The sequence below is a fragment of the Halichoeres trimaculatus genome, unplaced genomic scaffold (assembly GCF_033239565.1).
Source record: "Halichoeres trimaculatus isolate MK-OKI-2021-1 unplaced genomic scaffold, fHalTri1.1 fHalTri1_scaffold_8, whole genome shotgun sequence".
Lineage (NCBI taxonomy): Eukaryota > Metazoa > Chordata > Actinopteri > Labriformes > Labridae > Halichoeres > Halichoeres trimaculatus.
In genome coordinates, this window is record NW_027437186.1 from 20668467 (window position 1) to 20690479 (window position 22013).

Here is a 22013-nt window from a genome sequence, read left to right on the forward strand (position 1 = left end):
GCATCAAACAGACTGCCAAAAATGTAGCTGAAATACTCTCTGTGTAGTCTTAGCACAACAAAACACAGAAGTGGACGATGTGATCTATTTTGCAGTGTTTAATGTTATTTTTAGCTCCAATTTTGTGTCACGTATTGTGAGTATTTTTACTCTGTTTTTAGGTAAGGCCTTGTGATGTCAGGGAAAGACAGAAGGAGGGAGGGAGGAGAGGCTGGCGGCACTCGTCCCACTGTTGAATTATTGAGGTGCAAGGCTGCTCAGCTCCCACCGAACACGGACAAGAGCTGAGGAGTGGACTATCACACTTTTTGTCTTCTCGAGACCCCCCCCCCCCCCCCCCCCCCCCATTTCTATTCTTCATCTGGCCACATTTTGTTTTTTTGTCGTTCCCTTTTTTTCTTTCTCTCTCAGTCTTTGTAGTCATGTTCATTCTTCACCCTCTTCTGCAAAGCTGCCACATCGTAGGCCATACAGGCAGACGACGAGTGTCTGTGGTTTTCAGGCTTTTCGGTGGGCTTCTAGTGCACTCGCTGGAGGCTGATTGACGGAGGGCAGATAAACGTAGCAGCGCTGCGCAGTGAATGTTTAATGGGACCAACTGTGAATATTTGATGAGAGTGAGGGAGTCATATGTGAAGAAGAGAGCGATGTAGAGATGGAAGGAGAGTGAGATGGTCAGGATTGTATACTCAGATACAGAAATAGCGCATCACAACACATGCATCATACAGGTCTTCCTCTTCAGCTATCAAGGCTGTGGAAAAAAAACAGCGTCAGGTGGAGTGTGTTTTTCTCTTCTTTCGTATTCACATTGCCCTCTTTTTCTCTCTTAATCTGCTCGTTTTATTCCCCCTGTCAGAAGCATATGGCATCGTGTAGGGGCCAACTAGAATTAAATTTTCATTTTCCATCTAGGGCCATATAGTTCCAGTTAAAGGGATTGGTTCTGTTGTATCTTAGTGAAGAAACCTGTAACAAACCTTTGTTTTGTTTTTACTTTCTCATGAGTTCTTAGGTATTGCATCTTAAATCTATGAGGGACTGAATCAAATTAAAAGATCGATGGTACATCTGTAATGTTGGGTCTGTTAGCTGACAATGGTGATGTGACATTGGATCCTTATGGACATTTTCACTATTTCTACAATATACTCTATTACTGTACTACTTATTATGATGGCTACCTAACGTTTATCAAAAAGTTATCCCCTTAGTTGATAATAAGACTACAAGCAGGTTGCAGATCTAATTCAAATGATCCTGTATACATGTTATAAATTTATGCTTCTGTACTAACTACTTGGGCTGCAGCTATCGAATATTTTAGTATTCGAGTATTCTACTGAAAACCCCATCGATTCATCGAGTAATCGGATAAAATACATTTTTGTTTAGTTAAAGAGCAGTTATTTTTCAAATGAAAATTTTTCTCTTTAAGAAATAGAATTTTCTGATACAGCATGTCAATAAGAGCACTTGCTTAGGTCGCTCCAAAATTTGTAGACACACTTTGACACATTTTTTGTGCCTTGAACATCTCATCAAATGTTGCGGACCCAAATGGCACCCGTTTCGTAGAATGACCCATTAGTCTCCAAACTCCAGAAAAGAAGCTAGATTTGTTGCTAGTTGCTATTTTGTATAAGAGGTAGCTTGAGGGGCCTGAAATCTCTCTTAATATGGCCTCAGCTCTATTTGAAATACCAATATTTGACCTTTTTTAAAATTAAACGATTCCTTGAGGCGGAGAAAATTACTCGAGTATTTTTTGTAATCGAGTACCTCGAATCATTCGAGGAATCGTTTCAGCTCTACTAACTACAATGTGAAATGCCTTGAGAGGCGTAGAAGCAGAGGTAGCCAAATGCACTGTGTGTGTGTGTCTCTGTAAATGTGTAATCTTACACAAGCACACAGCAGACTCATATTTATTGTGATATGGGAGCAGTAATTACACTTTACAGGTGAGTAAGTTGACAACAGTGCAGTAATGTTGTTTTCTAAATCGAGGGGATTTTATTGAGATTAATTATTGCAACAGTTGGGAGATTGAAAAAGCAATAAAACAGTGTATACACGCACACACACACACACACATATGGGAGAGCCTTCCTGCAATAATATGTGTGTGTCTAACAGATTTTACTTTGTGTCTCTAGAAATGACAGAAATAAAACATCAGCATCATATTAAGAGGTAAGATGTGGGACAGGAAGGAAGGAAGAAGGAAAAAAGAAAATATCACAAAGAAAGGTGGAAGAGGAAAATTTGTTTGAGAGCAAGTAAGGAAGGGATTCCAATGAGGAAATAAAGAATTAAAGTATGGGAGCCAAAATATGGTAAGGATGGTTAAGTGTATGAAGAAAAAGAAAGTTAAGATCAGAAGGATTGTGGAGGTAGAAAAGGAAAAAAGTAAGGAAAGAGGAAAGCAGCTAAGAGAGGAAGAGAGGGGGCATCGAGCTGATTAAGTAAAGACGGAAGGAAGAAAGAATGAAAGGGGGCAGGAAAAAAGAGAGAAAAAGATGTACTCAGGAGTAGAAGAAAGGGTTGTAATGCAGGGAGTTAGGGTTAAGGAAGTGAGGAAATTAAAAGGAAGGAGAGAGAAGGTTGTAAAGAAGGAAATGTATAGTAGGGAGAGAAGTTTGCAAGAACAGTAAGGGGGAAGAAAGGAAAGAGAAAAGTGTGGCAGGATGTCTTGCACTGTGTGTCAGTGTTATATTGTGTGTCAGTATGTGTGTGAGAGACTGCAGCTCACTTGACTCTTTAGACCGGCTGGGACAATCTATTCCTGATCACACACTCACTGGCAGGCTGTCTATCAAGAAGCTTGTCTCCATGGTTACAGCTAGTTTACATGCATCCTATTCTTCGCACCTGACAACTAAAATGATCGGGTGTCTTGTACAATAAATAGTAACACTGAGCACTAAGATTCAGCATGAAACACTCAAGTTCTTTACCAGACACTGTTCTCTCTCTATATACCAAGTGTAAACCTCTGAAACAAGGATTACTTCTGAACTCTGATTAATCTGAATTATCGAACAGGATTAAAAGCTGCAACATCTGAGATTCAATTAAGTGAGCTAGCAGCCAAGTTGTGGGGAAAAAAGGAGGCATGAGGAAGTCTGTTAACAGGTGTTGCTGCCTCACTTTGAGAAAATTCGAGAAAGTCTCGGCTCCATATTCAGCTTTGTAATTTTAGAAAATGCCTCTAGTGATGTTGTTTGTCGGTTTTGGTCAGGGGTGAAAGGTAAACGTTTAAAAAAGGAAGATGAAGGGAAGATAAACGCTCAAGAGATGAAAAGGGTAAACGTGTCTTAGTTTGTGAAGTTAAGAAGAAAACACCTTTGTGACCCATATCTGCTTGAGGGCAGCCGGTACAAGCAAATCAGGCTCTAGTTTTCAAACGAACCATGGCATTGTGGGTAATGTAGGCACCGAATGAAGACAGATAAATAATAAAATCTCAAAACATCATACCATTTTCAAAAATGTATTCACATAACCCTAACGAGAAAGCTCTCTGTATTGTCTGCCCTGTGCTTGTCTGGATAATATTTACTTGCTTGTGCACATGTGCCAACTGGCACAAAACAGGCAGAAAACAAAAACAGTTTATTTCCACCAAAATTAGAGAGTTTATGTATGAGACATTTTTTAAAATGATTTATTTAGGTCAGTTTTTCAAACTCACCATAAGTGAGTTAATGTTTAAGTTATTATTTTTTTGTAGAGCCTCATTTTTGTTTTTATTTCACTCAACAGAACTGTTTTTTTTTTGTTATTTCCCTAGTTTTCATTAACTATAAAAACCTTGGTTCTGGCCTATATTTCTCTATCCATGTAGCTTTTGGATGAGGTTTAAAACATTTTAATGAAGAATTTTTACACTGCTGCTGATACTACCACTGTGAACTTAGATGGTTATGAGCTACACATTTCAAAACATTACTCATTATGCCTCATTTACTGTCTTTCATCAGATCATTTTCTTCCTCACATTTCACTCAACAGTCTGCTTTTAAAAAAATGACTAATGTTTATCCAGGCCATAGACTTATCCTTTCTATCACATCATGTCACTTAACTTACCTAATCGTTTTATTGGTGAAGGCTTGTGACCCTCTACTTTACAAATTGTGTCTGTGGTGTCATATAACCTGAACTATGAAACTGCCCTGACAGCCCAATTTGACTGTAAGCACAAAGAAACTCAAGCACATACAACAGAATGATCTGTGTAAATATTTGTCTACCTTTTGTTCTCATTATCTCCATTTACACTCAGGTTTCTTTGCACAAGGCTGCTGTTTTCCCAACAGGAGGATGTTTAACCAGACACACACAGACTCACATACTGTGTTGCTCTAAGATAACACACAAACGCACACAGTTTATTGTTCTCGTTGCTGTGTGATGCTTTTCAGTTGTCTGTAGTTCTACCTTGACAATAGACACCTGCCTGCAGGATCTAGGCCGAGTTCAAATCATCTAATTATCTCCAATGAAAGCTACTCTGCAGCTCTAACACAGTTTGTAGTGTGCTAATAAATGTGTTCAATGGAGTCGGTATCCAGCCTCGTTGTTTAGTTGGAGTGCATACTCCTGTCAGCTGGCACAGCACCAAAAACAGTTTTTTTCATTTTTGTCTGCTTCCAAGGTAACAGCCCAAACACTCTTTCATAATAAAAGTCTCTTCACAACCATACTATAAATGGCCTTCTGTTGACATACTTTAATGAGAGTGTTGGGGATGCAGGTTTTGTAAAAGATCCACTTGACCACTAGTGGATTATACATATGGATTATAAAATGAGTCAATAGGCCTTCAGTATATCTTGCAGTATTTCTTTCTTTAGTTGTGTTTTTGGCGCTCATATCTCGTCCTGATATTTTCTAACATGAGATGTTTCACTCATTTTGGACTTTAGTTTATATAGGTTATGCTGAGTCGTTATTCTTTTTAGCCATTTCCATGATCAGCATTAGCGCTTTAAACAAAAAATGTACGTAACTTACCCTGATAGGCATCTATCTCAAGTAGGGATGGAGTTTGAGAACCAGTCCCAGTTGAGAACCAGTAAAGCCAGTGCAAAGTCTGAATTTGTGGCTTTAAAGTGATACTCCAGGATGGAAATAGTTGGGTCCTATCAGAAGGTTTAGGGCAGAAATTACCCCTTCAGCAGTGTTTTTGTGCAGCAGAAGCCCAGAGCGCACACACCAAACACCCCCTCCCTGCTCCTCTGCCGGTTTCCTCTGCACTCAGTCGGGGCCAATTTTTACTTGACCAAAAACACAAATAAACGGACTCCCACCGAAAAACTCTGATATCGGTCTGCATTCACGCTTTATTTAGAGAATTTTCAGCATGTTACTTTCGCACAAAAACACAGCTAAATAAGGCTCTAGTTCTCGTGTCTCTTCGTCCTGGCAGACTACCTGCGTTTGTTTATATCTGGCATGCCGCGCGCGGACTGATACACTAAGTGGGGAGCGTCTCATAGCCAGCTGTGGCTTTGCAGCGGAGGTAGCGTCGTTTTACAACACGATGAGAACTAGAGCCTTATTTAGCTGTGTTTTTGTGTGAAAGTAACGCGCTGAAAATTCTCTAAATAAAGCGTGAATGCAGACTGATATCAGATTTTTTCAGTGGGAGTCCGTTTATTTGTGTTTTTGGTCAAGTAAAATATGGCCCCGTCTGAGTGCAGAGGAAACAGGCAGAGGAGCAGGGAGGGGGTGTTTGGTGCGTGCGCCCTGGGCTTCTGCTGCACAAAAACACTGCTGTAGGGGTAATTTCTGCCCTAAACCTTGTGATAGGACCCAACTTGTTCCATCCCGGAGTCTCACTTTAAGGTTTGTTTCTGAAAATTTGTTGTGAGATAGTGGGACTTGTTACACCTGCTGCGAAACAAATATTGAACATTATTTGTTTTTGTAAACAGAAACCGTCGAGAAACCCTGAAATGTAGAATATGATTAGTATATATTTGAGGGAGATTAACTCATACAGACTGTTTGACTACCCATGATCAGCTGTCACACATCATCTCCGTCATCCGAGCTGTAAGTGTGTGTCCATGTGAGTGTCTCAATCTAACTATCTATAAGCACAGTGGAGGTTATTATCTGTGTGGGAATGACAGAGCGGTAAGTCTGTGTGTGGATGTTCAATTAACTCTCAGTCAACTGCTCTCAGGGTTGAAGCTTGCCTCATCTGTGATTAGTCATCATTAAACAAGGACAGAGGCTGCACTCCAGTACATCAAGGCTGTGAACCTGGGCAGTGTTATTTATTTATCTGCTGGAATAAAGGTGCAAGTGTTAGCTTCCAGATCTTTTCTGATGCTGATTAGGGTGTCAGCATCCCAAGTTTAAGCTATACTTCAGCCAGAAACTCCTCTCAAACATGAGGCACTTGAAAAGTTGCTATCATAGCCTCAGTTTTAAAGCAAATAAACTCATGATTTTTCCAAAGAATGGTATCAGTTTTAAAAGCTGCTGGTTAGACCTCACCAGTTTTGATTGTTGCAAGATTACTCAATGATGCAAATGCAGCTTTATTTGACAATTAATTCCCATTACTTCCACTCTGACAAACTGTGAATTAGCTCAAAACTAGATTTAGCACAGTCTGGGGAATGATTATACCATTTTAAAGCTTTCACTGTGAAATATCTGAACAGTGGGTTAAATATGGCCCACTTTTGTAGAAATTAAAAGTAAAACAAAATCATGTTTAGAAGTTTAATGGCAGCTTTTTTTTACTTGGTTGTAAAAGGCTATCGTATGAACCACCCAGTGGTTTTCGTCCTAACATAACCTGTACGGTTGTTTAAACCACCAGCAGGGTCATGCTCTCGGCTGACACAGCTCTAATGCTGATAGGCTTTCAAATGTGCTTAACAACATGTGGCACCATGTGCAGAGGAGTTGTGATAAATCTCATTTACCTTTAATCTCTGGATGGATTTGCATAGCTGCTTGCATCTCACTTCAGATAAAAATAACAGAAAAAAAGGAGTTGCTTCTGTTTAAATTCCACCTGTCCACATGTTTATCCAGAGGGCTGGTGTCAAACCTTTACATGCTGGAAGGCCTCCTACTCTGATTTGGAGGATTACTGAAAATATTAGTTTGTGGTTAGTTGACAGAATGATGAGAAATTCACAAAACATGGCTTCATGTATGAGAAGTAAAAGTCAGGGCCCAGTTGATTTCAGAAAGTGTGAAAGCAACATTTTTTTTTGGTTTAAAGCGTGACCCAAACTTCAATCTACTGCTGACGTACTGATGTCTCACATGTTATGTAAGCCAGCTGTCAAATGAATGTCCTCATCAAAGCTGATGCTCTGCATGAGGACCCGTGTGTCTGGAATGTGTTGAGTCAGCACCTGACTGCTTTCCTGAGTGTGTCTGAGTTGATACAGGAGTTGTTGATGTTGTATGACATGAACCCAAACCACGGGGTGAGTAACGGACTTCTTCTACACAAAGGCAGACTGAGATACAGGTGTGTGTGGAGGGTGCTGTAAGGGACACATTACTGTGACGGTACTTCTGCTTTGTATATCTGAGGTGATGACAGGGACCTGGACTGCTTCAGGAAGGGGAGTAAATGCTGAGAAACAATTCAAAGGGTTGTTCTGGTTTTTAAATATGTATATTAATTCAAGTAGCTGGATTATGAGTATGATTATGATGTATTTTGCCTCTTTGACAAATGTTTGTTACATTAATGGGTAAATTGTAAAATGTCAAACAAGTTTAACTTTTTGTCTGGTAAATGATGAAGAGCAGCTCTTTCAGTAGTTTTTAATGAGCAGTCGTTCAACCAAAAAATTGAACATTTGTTGATAAAGCTTTGTCCAAGTGAATCGACACATTTGTTAAGCAAATGAAGCCATGTAAAGACCAAGTAGCAACGCCCAGTCTAAAAATATGAGGCAGTTTCTCTATCAGCACCAAGGTTATAATAGTTTTGGATTTGTCATTACAGTTTAGTTTTAATAAGCTTTAGAGCAGGCATTCTAGTTTTTATTTAGTTTTGATTTTTGCAACAAGGCTTAGTTTTAGTTTATTTTTAGTTTAGTTTTAGTTTTTTTAAACCGTATTAACCAGGTGCAGGATTGAAAAAGGTCAGAGTAAATATTTTGTCATACTGTTTATTTTCAAGTCCAACACAGTGCTCACTGCTCAGTCAATGATGATACTGAAGTGTTGGCTGCTGCCTTAAACACATGAAAATAATATAAACTTAGTATAAAAAATATAAGCATAAATTATATAAAATAATGTTGACATAAATTACATAAAAATAATATTAACATAAATTATAAAAAAAACAATATAATATGAGCTTCAATGAATAAAAACTTGGAATCTGTAACAATTAAACTATTACAGATGCTCTGATTCATTGCTCCTCTATGTTTTGTTGCAGCACAGCGCACAGCCAGTCAGTGCAGTAAACAAGCTCGTCCCTATGTGCCTGTTACGGCCACGGCTATGATGGTGCTGTGCGGCACTGACAACTGCCTAAAACTGTCTAAAATTGGTTGGGAAAATGTGTCGGATTAGTTTAAATCCTAAAGGCTATTAATATTGTCAAAAACTATAATTAAGGGAATTTTGTCTATCATTTTAGTTAGTTTCAGTTAGTTTTGTGAACACAAGAGACAGTTTTAGTTTACTTATTGTTTTTGTTTTATTTTCTAGTTTTTATTAGTTTGAGTTAACTGTAGTGTATTTTAAATTTTAGTTTTTGTTTTTAGTTTTGTTTTAGTTAACTATTGTAACCTTGATCAGCACACACTGTATCAGGGCATGAATTTTTTCTAACTTTGTGGTTAGAGAAAATATCACGATCAGAAGTTTACCCAAGCAGAGGCAGAGCTCAGCTGACTGACAGGTCGGCACCCTGTAGCTGTTAGTGTGGAGGCTCAACATCCATTTATTATATGGTCCATGATAAAGACACTCTGGGCTTTCGAGAAGTGCAGTATTTCCACTTTCACGTTTTGTGGTTCTTTGCTTTTGTCAACAAACATTGAGTATATTTTTTCTTTAATAGGGGTGGGTAAAAAAACGATAACTCGATGCCTCGCAATATTTCCTTGGCCAATTCAATATTGTAGCAAGTGGGTTGGGGGGGCTGTGTGTGTTATTCTGGTTGTATGGACGAGGGCCGCACAAGACCAAACAACAACAAAATGGTAACCAAAGCTGCCAGCAGCAGTGTGAAGCCAGCCCCTACAGCTTTAAAATCTGACATTTAGGTTGTTTTATTGCCTCAAAACGTGAGATGACATACCACATATGTTCACATTGGCATGAAAACCGAAGCATTTAAATCAATCTAACGTTTTTAGTGTTCAATATGCTGCAGAAAAGTAACACTTCAATTTACCAATAGTAAGTTTTAGCACTACCCAGGTTTACTCCTGTCTTGTGGGCTCTCAGTCCATAACAACACTGACCTATCCCCATCTTTCTGGTGTGCACATGGAAACATTGTGTTTGTTTGGTAACCTGTCACCATTTACTGAAATTAGATCTGCTCACTCTAAACACAGTCAGCCTTTCATTGTAGACAGAACAGAAAGAAATCAACATCCACAGGATCATTAAGTAGATGGTTAAGAAAAGTCTAAATGGCAGATATATATTTAAAAGTCATTTAAAAGCAAGTTGTTAAGAAGCGCACAGATGTTTTCTGGACTCAGTCTCCACAAGCATCATTTCCATCACTTTTTCCTGTGTCCCACAATGAAGACAGTGAAAACTTATGCTGATTCTGATACAGTAGCAACCCATGCAGATATTTCTGTCAGGTCTGAACACAAACATCAGATTTGTAAGTTGTAAACAACAGTTGAAGCCAGTCCGTCTGAAGGTCTGATATAAATGATATATATATATTTAATGTGCCTGCAGTCTGAGCAATGCCTCAGTCTGGTTTCTCTCTTTACTGCTTGTCTGACTCTTTTTTTCATCTCTGCTGAGCTGTGGCATTGCCCTGTGTCCGTCTCCAGGGTCCAGTGGAGCAGAACTGGTGTCTGTCTCTATCTAATTAGCATACTGCAGGGGACAGTGCAGAAAGGGACTAACCATGCAAAGTTAAAAAGTAGTTAAAAATGAAAGAAGTACCAGATTGGTCCAAAGAGATTATAAAATCATCAGCAGCTACTCTATCTTTACTCTTTTTCTCATTACTCTCCTCCTCTTGCAGGCATCATCAGCGTAGGCCTACAAACATCAGACTGACCTGTCACAGTGATGAAATGTCTGACTTGAGTTACTTGTTGGTGGTTGAAGTGGTGACAGAAAAAAGAAAGAATCAGCGTTGAAAGTCTCCTTCTCTGCCTTTCTTGTTTCTGTGTTCGCCTCCATCTGTCAGACTTTCTCTGTCTCTGTTTTTTATGTCTCTCAATTTCTGTCTCATTGTGTCTCTGTCTCTGTGCTTGCTGATGCAGGGCAGGCTGGGTCAGTGTGATTCAGGGCTGTAAGCAGGAGGAAGATTGGATCTATTTATAGACTTGTCTACTCTGGGCCACACTGACCCAAGTCTCTGTCTGCCTGTCCGTTTCTGTCAGTCTGTCACTCATTTATCTTACATCAGTTGGTCTTCCCTCTCCTGCCCTCCTCTTCAATAGGAAGAGTTTGACTTTAAGATGCAACACAGACTCAGGTCTTGTTGTCACCTAACATTCACTGAGTTACCTTGAGATGAGGGAACAAATAACATGAACACATTTGAGGACATAAATGTTGATCCTGAAAGATTCTGATAATGGATGGATTAATGACTGGTGTTAGTGTTTGTTACAAATCTGTTCTTTATTTACTTTTCTCTGTAGCAAAAGGCAATGAGAAATCTCATTTGCCAACAGAGCAGTCATTCCAATAAAAAGCCAATTTGACAAATTAATCAGCTCATAAAACAGATTTTAAGAACTCACTTTTGGCCAGACAAATGTTAAAAAAAAACGAGTTTTATGTGTTCTGTCTAGTTTGTTATATACCTCATGGACTTACTGCAGCTAGTCTGGCTTCATTATCAGGAAGCAGATGCACCATCCATCTTTTTATGCAGTCTATTTTGATATATTATATATAAGGGATGTTCAATACCACTTTTTTTAAGACTAATACCAGTTCAAGCACTCCCTTTTGAGTACTCACTGGTACAGAGTACCAGTACCTCTAGTTCTTTTGATACAGCTTTAATTAACAGATCATCTTGAACAAAGACAACACTGTCACTCTGACATGAAGTCCAAAATGAATCACTAACAACTCTCTCTGAGTTTACGGTTTGTTTTTAATAAATCAACAAAAGTTTATAAAACTAACAACAGTCAGAGTTCTGGTAATTAAAAAAAAAACTGAAGTACAAAATAAAACAGTTTTACTAACTCTCCCTGGTTCATTCTGACTGTCTGAACAGGACCTGACACACATTTGCTGTGGTGTTAACTAGTGCTGCATGATTATTGCAATCGTAATGTCGGCACATGCAATTACATAATCGCAAAAGAGGTTATCGCAATAGCAATTGCAATTGCAATGTCAGCACATGCAGTTACGTAATCTCAAAAGAGGTGCAATTGTGCAATTATTTAATTCTTTTAAGTAAGGCGCTCAAGGCGAAAAGAAACTCTGCCTCTGTTATTTGGTGTTATTTTGGTTACCGGTTGAATGACACAACAAAAAGATGTAATTTTCAAAACATGCAAAGCAAAAGTGGCATAAATGTGCTATTTTGAATACAAACAAAACAGTACTGTTGTGCTGTACATTGTTGTTTGCTGTACATTGTTGGATATTTTGAGAATTATTACACAATTAAAATCCTCAGTAATCCATCTCTGCTTTTTTCTTGATTTTTCTCCATGATAACCAAGCAGGTCTGTAGACTCATGACACAACTTTTTTTTATTAAATCGCAAGCACAATCAGAATCGCAATATTGTCCACCTAATCGCCAATCACACCTTTTCCCCAAATCGTGCAGCACTAGTGTCAAACCAGCTCAGGGGCAACGACTGGTGAGGAGGACTTACTCAATGCTTGAGTATCAGCAGCCTTCACAAGTACTCAATACCTTAAAATAAGGCCAGTTTTGGCACAATACCAATACCTGATAGCATAACTCGCCCATCCCTGTTGTATATTTTACCACTAATTTTGTTGATGAAGCTCTTGGTTAGGGTCACACCCATTTAAATTTTGTATTTGTTTCCAATATGTATGGCAAACACTTGGTGAATATAATGCATAGATGTAGATGTGTTCAATGTGTGTTTACCATAAGTGGTAAGAAATTAGAGTTGGGAGCTAAGAATTTAGTTGTGCTCACAGGACTGTAATCATTAACATGACTGGAACGTTGCTGAAGGCTTCAAATAGAATCAGTATGTTTTCTAATGGTTTTGCCCACACACACACGCACACACACTCCAGCCACTTAAGTACACAGACGCTCTAATATAATACTCTATTGAGGTCTAAGAGCATGTTGAAAAACAAAGAAACTCAGAGCCATGGTTTTTTTTTTTGCTCAGTATTAAAGGTTGACTGCAGCCTGAGTACTGCTCACATTCAGTTTGAGTGCACTTACACCTTTTGTTATCAATATTCGAACACATCAAATCACATTTGCACACGCTCTACCACAGACAAAGTCCATTGGTTGAGAGATTAGGTGTTTGACATTTCACTGTGTTAAGCTATTTAGTAGCATAGCTTTAACCACAGATGGCTTTCTCAGCTCACAGCTCTATTGAACGATATATGATTGACTGGTGATGAGGTGCATCTCTCCTTTCCTGGAGATCCTTCCACAAAAACAGTGTTTGTGTAAGAGATGTTTTTTTTTCCAATTACAAATAGTTCCTAAATTTCTTTTGCAATTTGTATGAAGACATGTCAGAGTGCACATCTTTTTAGAGCTTCCTGACGTCACACAGCCTTTCTATGCTGCGGTCACCTTTTGTCTGTTCAAGTGACTGTCACTTATGTTTCCTTGATTAATGAAGTAATGACCTGCTGAGTCAAATTGACTGGAAAATGGACTCAAAGCATTGTTTTTTTAGCTATGATAAAAAAGATTAATAAATGACTCTGGCATATTTACAATTTGATTACAATAACAATGTATTGCTGTTGCAACATTTTGTCCCAAATGCATGACACAGCACTGTACCTTGACAGTCTTAAGTTTCAAAGAAAGTCAAGGGATAATACCTGAACAAAAACAGCTCTACATGCACAAGTGCCTCCCTAATTAAAGCTCTCTCAGAGCTTTTAGGTATATCCTGGTTGTGTCTTATCAGCTTCTTGTCACATCCTGCCATGCTTTCAGTGCAGGTTTCCCCGTTGGCCTCAGTCAGCAGAAGAAGAGCAGAACATGGCAACCAGGCTCTTGTGATGACTCTGCTAACTTTGGGACAGACCCAGAGGAGAGGGGTGTTTGACATAGGTGCAAAGTGATAATCTGATTGTTCCAAGAAGTGTGAGTGACAGTCAAACCTGTAAGGTAAACCCAATGAGCAATTTTTTTTCTAATGCTTGTAATAACAGGTGGAATATGATGGCCTGGTGAAGCATCTTTTTTGTTGGTCTTTTTTTAATGAGGGGTAGAGCTGAGACGAATCCTCGAATGATTCGAGGGACTCGATTACAAAAAATACTCGAGTAATTTTCTCCGCCTCGAGGAATCGTTTAGTTTTGAAAAAGATCAAAGACTGGTATTTCAAATAGAGCTGAGGCCATATTAAGAGAGTTTTCAGACCCCTCAAGCTACCTCTTATACAAAATAGCAACTAGCAACAAATCTAGCTTCTTTTCTGGAGTTTGGAGACTAATGGGTCATTCTACAAAACGGGTGCCATTTGGGTCCGCATCATTTGATGAAATGTACAAGGCACAAAAAATGCGTCAAAGTGTGTTTACAAGTTTTGGAGCTACCAAAGCAAGTGCTCTTATTGACATGCTGTATCAGAAAATTCTATTTCATTTAGAGAAAAATTTTCATTTGAAAAATAACTGCTCTTTAACTAAACAAAAATGTATTTTATCCGATTACTCGATTAATCGACGGGATTATCAGTAGAATACTCGAATACTAAAATATTCGATAGCTGCAGCCCTAATGAGGGGGACACATTGGTGGACGAAATTCCATCTTAAACTCAAAGTAAAAGTAGAAAATGTGTTACCACTCCCATAAGTGTGAAATTTGGCTACAAATCCTGCAGATGGTGTAAAGCACACCCAAGACTTAGTCATCAAAACGACAACAATAACAAAAAACACATCAAACTTGAAGACAATTTTTTGGGGCCAGTTCTGGTCTTTGCTCTCTGTGGTCAGTAAGTTGACATTTATTGCAGAGTATGGTCCGTCACTTTGCCTGCAGGCAGAAGTTAAATGATGTCCATGGAGGAGGGAAAATGGATCATTTTTCAAACAGTGTATGTGGCCTCAAAGAATCTATTCATCCGTCCGTGGCTCCAGTCTGTTTGGATCATCCAGATGAGATAATGATAATAAGGGGAGTGCTGGATGGATAAATGAATGTGATGGTGAGCCATGCTGTCTGTCATCACTCTATCTAATTGCGCTAAGTGCAGTTTGTGTTTTTCTCTTTTCTTCCTTTTTCTGACATGATACCACAGCATCACTTTGACAGGGCATATGTGTGTGTGCACATGGCAGGGATAATAAGTTCATAACTAGGGCTTTAACAGTGTTAATTTCAAATGATTGAGTCTTAGTCTTTTGAATTACACAAAATTTACTTTAAGTCATATTTTAGTCATCTGAAACCTGCTAGTCTTAGTCTAGTTTTAGTCGACCAGATATTAGCAGATTTTAGTAACATCCAATGTAAACAACCTAACTGTTGTGAAAACGTCCTGCACACTGTGTAAAGTTGTGTAAACTCTTATTGGTTCTCCTCCTGTGTAACTGCTGCTGCTGCTGAGGGGCTACAGACAGAGAGGTTCACCCATTCAGTTAGGTGTACACAAACTTGGGCGATGGTTTGCAGGCAGTGTTGTATTTTCTCTTACATCTTGCCTTACCCATTTCATCTTCTCCATCTGGAGTTTCTTTTTCATTCCGCAATTCGTCTTAATGATCAAGTTACTAAGCTTGGTGCATGAGGTGCCGTCAGACTGTAATGCTCTTCTTCTGTTATTTTCTGGCCTTTTCAGTGCCATACTTGCTCTTCTTACTAACCATATTCTTGTGTTTGTACCATTGGCCGTGTAATAATAAGGGTTTGTACTAGGACTGGGGGATATATCGAATGTACTTGATGTATCACGTCTTTGCACGTGAGATGTATTACATGACTATCGCAATCATCAAGTACAAACAGCAACCTAAATGTTTTCAGACATCAGAACGTAAATCTCTTTGGTGATTTACTCATTTCACTCTGCTGCTCAGCTGGTGCTCCTCTCACAACGAGCACCACCACGCTCCCCCGCCCATCCAGGGAAACTCTTCTGCGCATGCATGTTTTTTTAAAGGTAGGGTCTGCAGGAATTCTCGTTTCTTGTTGGTAAACACAATATTTAAACTGGGCACCTCCTCCTTGGATCAGTGCCAGCGGCAGCACACACCTACAGCCTCCAACTATGACTACGTGAACCCACTCACTTCCCCAGCAGCCACCTGTAGCCTTATGTTTCTACGTGGGAGAGACTTGAGAACCGTGCAACAGACTGAGCATGTTAATCACAAGCTAATTAAGGGTATTGACATATACCAACTCGCATAGCTCTCCATCCCTTTCTGCTCTCTCAGTGCCTGAAAGCGACTGAAAATTGAGCCAAGCTTCACCCTTGTTTGGGAATAAGCTTTTTTGTTTGGTGTTTCGTTCCACTTTGGTTGTGTTTCTTTTCGTCTTTGCTATGTCCACTATCATAGCCACTCAGCTTCTCCCACCTGCAACTGTCAACTCGTTAAGTCACTTGGGCACTGGACACTGTGTGATCAGCTGATGTAATCACGCTTACTCTTCCACCAGAAACAACCAAAACATCAACATACAGGCTGAGGAGTGGGTTGAGGCAGAAACAGACACCGACAGACAGGCTGAAGGTTTTGTTGTTTGTATTCAGTCTATGATGACATCACATTCATGGAAAAAATTACAGTTAATTCACTAAAGAGCTGCAAACTTTGGACATTTAGAGTAACTCTCAGCGTCCTCAGTCAGGTATTAATTTCCTAAAGCATCCAGCTGCCCAGACTGTCTGCTTTTGCAAGCATAATAAAGCAGTCATCTCAGGCCAGCTTAGAAAAATAGTCTATTTTCGTTCACAGATCCATCTTCTAAGAATACAAGCAGCCAAAATAGCCCGTTATGGCTGTGAGAGGAAAGTTGAGGAATGTCTGCAGAAAGCTTTGATTTCTTATCCTCTGAACACACTGGTCAGATTGAATCTTATGTGTGTGTCTGTGTCTCTGTGTGTGTATGTGTGCTCAGAACACCATAGGCCTGCGTTCTGTAAAAAAAGATGTTCAGGATAAAAGTTGGAGGTGATTGGCTTTTCCCTGTGGGCCAGAGGTGTGAGGGGTCACAGTTTCAATCCTCCTCGTTTTCCTCCTGGATCTTTGTGCTTGTGAAGACATTGGATTTGAAAGGAAACCAATGGGCGAAACTTAACCCTTGCAAATCAGAAAGTGACCAAAAAAACTTTTAAAAATCACAAATTAAAAAAAAAAGAAAATTAAAAAAAAAAGATTTTTCGGAGGAAGTCCTCAATTGACTGTAGCCGTTTCATGTTCTTCTAATGAGATTCAAAACTAACAAATAGTTTTTAAGGAACTGAGCCACACCTTCTTGCCTCTGACAGGCACGAGGAAGACGTCGCCCTGAAGAAGAAACAGCTCTGTAATGCTTGCTCTCCACGATGATTGTGCTTTATATAAGAAGACGAGCGCTGTTACTGAGGCAGATAACTGTTGGTGATTACACCAACTACTACTCGCTGTAGCCTTTGCTTTATCAAATACAGAAGCAAAACTTTTATCTCAAGTCGAAAAATGCTCCTCATGCACACAAGACCACAAATTACATATCAACAAGGTAGTCATTGATTTTCCACTGCCTCTAAAGGCCTCTTAGTGTTTGCTGTGAAGGAAGGAAGTGTTTCCCGTTCACTTTTCCTGTGAGTGTTTTTCCAGCAGGCAGGGAAGCTGTCTCTAACCTCTGTATTACCTCCAGCCTGTTAGCTCCAGGGTTCATCCATTACATTTAACTGCTTTAGTTTCCTCTTGAGTGTACAGTTTCACTCTTTACATCAACTTCTGTAACAAGAGTTTACTTACAGTGTAATGTCTGGGCCTTGGATCTAAGTGTGTCTTCCAAGGAAGCTAAACTTTACAGTGTCCACATGAAACATCAAGAGGATAGTATTTTTTTCTTTCCAAATTGCAAATCTGTGTGTCCTGTTTGTGTAGCATGGGACTTGTTGGAATAGTTATGATCAGATTTAGGATTGCTGAATTTATAGAAATATAGATGTTACCACATTTAAGACTGTTTGTTAAAATGAATGCTAAAGATGTTCACGGACTGTGAAGCCATCATTTTCAAGCTGACTGGTTGGAGTACACATCATAAAGCCTGCCTCCTTTGTGCTAATAATGTTAAGACATTAAGGTGACAAATTCTTTTAGATTAACGTCTCTGTCTTTATAGTTTGTTATTAACAGGGTGACTTGTGTTCATGTTTCTAAAGTTAAAGGATAATTTTGGTTTATACAGCTTTTAAATTGTTTATAGAATGAAGTAGAACAAAATAGTCACCCAGAAGGCTTTCCTGATCCAAGCAGTGCTTCGGGAGATATTTAGATCCAAAATCGTGCAGCGGACGTCCGTATAATGGGATCCATGGAGGCATAGACAGAGCGCGCTCCTAAAACTGCATTAATAGTCCAAAAACTCATGTTTTTCACCAATATTTCATCATGGTCCGCTCCGGGTTAGTCCTCTGCTGCAGTAGTGTCACTCCAGACAGCGCTGTGAAGCTGTAATGACCTCTGAACTGACGAAGACTTTGTTTACGATTGCCCCTCCGGGCGTCGTCATGTAGCCTGCCGTCTTCCCCTGAAACAATGAGCCGAACTGCAAAGTCTTCATCAGTTCAGAGGTCAGTACAGCCACACAGCGCTGTCTGGAGTGACACAGACTGCAGCAGAGGACTATCTCGGAGCGGACCATGATGGAATATTGGTGAAAAACATGATTTTTTGGACGATTAATGCAGTTTTAGGAGCGGCGCTGTCTATGCCCCAATGGATCTCATTATATGGACGTCCGCTACACAATTTTGGATCTAAATAACTCCCGAAGCACTGCTTGGATCAGGAAAGCCTTCTGGGTGAGTATTTTGTTCTACTTCATTCTATAAACAATGTAAAAGCTGTTTAAACCGAACTTATCCTTTAACTTTAGAAACATGAACACAAGTCACTGTTAATAACCAACTATAAAGACAGAGACGTTAAGTTTAAATTATCTAATTGATGTTGAGGGGATGCCTTCTTGACAAATATTCATCCTTACTGGATCAGCAGTATGAAGGAGGAGCAGTGAGAGAAAATGTAACAAACACTCACTCCAAAGCTTTCCAAAGCAGAAACATATTGGCTCAATAGATTCTAAGACAGGAGAAACAATGAATTTTACATATTATTTTTTGATAAGTTAATTTATTTCACTTAGTGTACAAGAAAAAAAAGTTGATTAAATAGGAAAAGTTTGGCATTTATAGTTATTTAAAGATTAATTTATGAGTTATCAGTTGGCAAACTTTTTTGCATCTATGTGAAGTTTTTCAACTGCTGCTGTGCCAAATGTATATAAATTAACAGTGGTATGGGTAAAGAAAAACCAAACAAACAAATAAATAAATACACATATGGATATTTTATTTAGCTGCTCTGAGCTCTTGTTACTGCTGCCGATAGCCAGAAGCAAGTGCTCTGTGTTTATAGACTTGTTTCCAATGTATGTGCAGGCGTGTTAACACCACGACCTGTTTACTTACTGCTCAAAGGCAGCTTGTGCTGCAACGCTTGTGTCAATATGTTATCTAAACACCCTGACAATGCTGAAAAATGTGCAGTATACAGATTTTAGCTGTAGGTGCAATTTCTATGCATGAAGCAGGCGGATAGAAGAATAAGTAAGAGAAGAGTCGCAGTCGGCAAGAGTCCTTAAATGTTGCCTCTAGCCTACAGCCAGAGGCATCTGTACATGCTTGCATTTTTTAGTGTTTTATTACACGTTTATAAATTGAACAGGTAATTGGAAGTTTTTTTGCTTTATGACTGAATTGCTCAAGTTAGATAGCGCCTTATCCAGCTTATATAGATCTACATGTATAGAAAGAATGACTTTATAATAACCACAGATTCCTTTATTTGCAGGTTATTGGTGATAATTATTTGGTTTGAAGGAAACTTTTAAATATTTTTTTAACCACATCTTTAAAAACATTTACCACATTTCAAAAATAAACTGTTCATTTAATGAAGAAGGAAATGTTCTGGTTACTGCACGCTGAGAATTATCTCTTTGCTGCTGCGCCTGTGGTTATCTGGACACCACAACTCTGCCAAAGACATTTGATGAGACAGAGGATTAGAGAAGTCCAGTGCCCTTCACTTGCTGTCACTCCCACACACATACACACCAACAAAACAAATACACACAGGCGTTACTGTCTCACGTAAGCAGTCCATCTGTCCCATGAAACCAGCAGCTGGTGGGTGGCGGGAGAATCCAGTCTGAACTTGACCTCTGGCACCCTGCAACAGGAGAGGTCAGCCACTGTGTCTGACTGTCTGCTGTGTCTACAACCAATCTGCCAGACCTGAACATACAGCTGTGCTCTCCAGCACACACACACACACACACACACACACACACACACACACACACACACACACACACACACACACACACACACACACACACACACACACACACACACACACACACACACACACACTCACATACAGATGCACACAGAAATCCTGCCCAGCCATTAGAATCATTAACTGGACACTGATTATATTAAGGCCAGACCCACAAGACTAATTCCACTAAGTGCAGAAAGCTTGTGGGAGAAGTTGTGTGTGTGTGTGTGTGATCGTTTGTGTGAGTACAGTGTATGGCTGTCTATCCACTTATGTAAGATCATAAAAGTTGACAGCTAATGTTTTGGGCCTCATGGCTTGTTTTGCTCGTGGTGTGCTTCACCTTCTTGACATCCTGTCTCTGCTGTCCCCTCCAGTTTAAGTCGATTTGGTATTTTTCACAAAGTGGCAGCTTTAGTGGAAAATATAGTTGTGAGTGGAGTAAGAGGCAGAGAAATAACTGGTCAAAAAAGTGTGTTTGTCCGTGTGTTACAGCAGCAGAGTTAAAAATATGAAATACCCTCTTGCGGTGGTTTGTGCAAACTCTTCTGACATCTTTTCAGAGCAGATATCAAGTTGTAATAGCTGCAAAGTCTCAACTTTGGAAAACTAACATTTTGTCCTTACTGGTTCCTCTCTCTCTCTGCTCTTTCATCTCCTCAGATCACCAGAAACTCGAGCGGGAGGCAAGAATCTGTCGTCTGCTGAAACATCCAAACATAGGTGAGCTATTTTTCAGGAGCCAATGGATCAGTGGAATGCCTCCATTAATTCAGGGGATCAAAGGAAGAGGGAAAGTATGTGGTGAATTAAAAAGTCTGAAGCTCCTGTGATGAGTTTTCAGCTGGTTATGAAATAGTCTGGAGTTATATTGATGCTCATATGGGTAAAAGATAAAAGAGAGCCAGAGTATAAAGATGATGTAGGGTAGATGTCAGATGGAGAGAATTACAGCACAAAGCAGAGACAAAGTTACTCATTGTGGGATAGATTTAACTGTTACCTGACAGTGGGGAAGAGTCAGAAAATGTTACCTTTGCTTTACAGGATCTGATGAGCAGAGATTAGATTTTTTTTTTTTAAAAAAAGGAAAAGAAAAGTACCCAGGATCCCCAGATTTGAAAAAAAAGTCAAAGTTCCTGATGCAAGCTTCAAGTCACTGCTGTAATGGTAAATTAGCTCAGTGTTTGGTCAGATTTTCCCTGATAGAGCAAAATAACAAGTGAACAGCTTTGGAAAAAAATAAAGTGATCCCTTGCAAAATTTCTAATTTATTAGCTTTTACTGTTCATAGGTTTGAGTTTTAGTGATCTTTATGTTTGGTTCCATCAATTTTTGACTGCATTTCTCCATAATTTCAAATAAAAATATTGCCATTGAGAGCATTTACTTGAAGAAAAGGAAAAAATCCTGATCCAGTGTTGTCGAGACACCTCTACATCATCACTGATCCTCAAACCAAATTTCTTAGTGGCTTGTAGGCCTTGTCCGGGCCTCCCTCCAACCATCAGATGACCAGAGAAGGTCCAGTCTGAATAATTATTTGCAAACCTAAGTCTAGTTCTTCTCTCGCTTCTCATCGATGGAGGTGATGATTTTTTATTGTCACTTGATATCATTCTACAGGTGTCGAGTGACTTTCAAATGAGCTGAGTGATACAGAAGGTTAATGCGGCACAATAAAAAGCTTTTCATGTTGATTAATGTTTTGTTTTATGAAGTAGGAGAAGTATTAGCAAGGGTAATAATTTTTTTCAAAGTAAGTGATCACCTCTCCATTAATTGATCAATGAATTTTTCTAACTCTTGTGATGTACACAACAGGACAAGTGTTGGACTGTTCACTAATGTGGTCAGCCGTAGCAGGAGAGGCTGTGACACACAGCTTGTGCAGGCAATTAACGCCTGATTGCCAAAATTTGCATCATAATTTCACTCCCCCTTGTCTGAGTCACCTCAGTGAAATGTGAACACACCAACATAACACAGTCATAGTTTAAATATGCGTTACATTTTTTAGTGGATAACATCTCTGATGCCTGCTGTGACCAGCTTTGCATTGACCT

At 39.3% G+C, this 22013-nt stretch overlaps 1 protein-coding gene across 16 annotated transcripts in view; it reads left to right on the plus strand.

Annotated features, from left to right (window-relative positions):
* Nucleotides 1-22013, plus strand: part of camk2g2 (calcium/calmodulin-dependent protein kinase (CaM kinase) II gamma 2) — a 69455-nt gene that overhangs the window by 10665 nt on the left and 36777 nt on the right. For all 16 annotated transcript variants that reach the window (XM_074675457.1, XM_074675458.1, XM_074675456.1 and 13 more), the window contains exon 3: nt 20611-20670. In XM_074675457.1, the coding sequence (XP_074531558.1) occupies nt 20611-20670 (60 nt within the window). The remainder of the gene's footprint in view (nt 1-20610; nt 20671-22013) is intronic.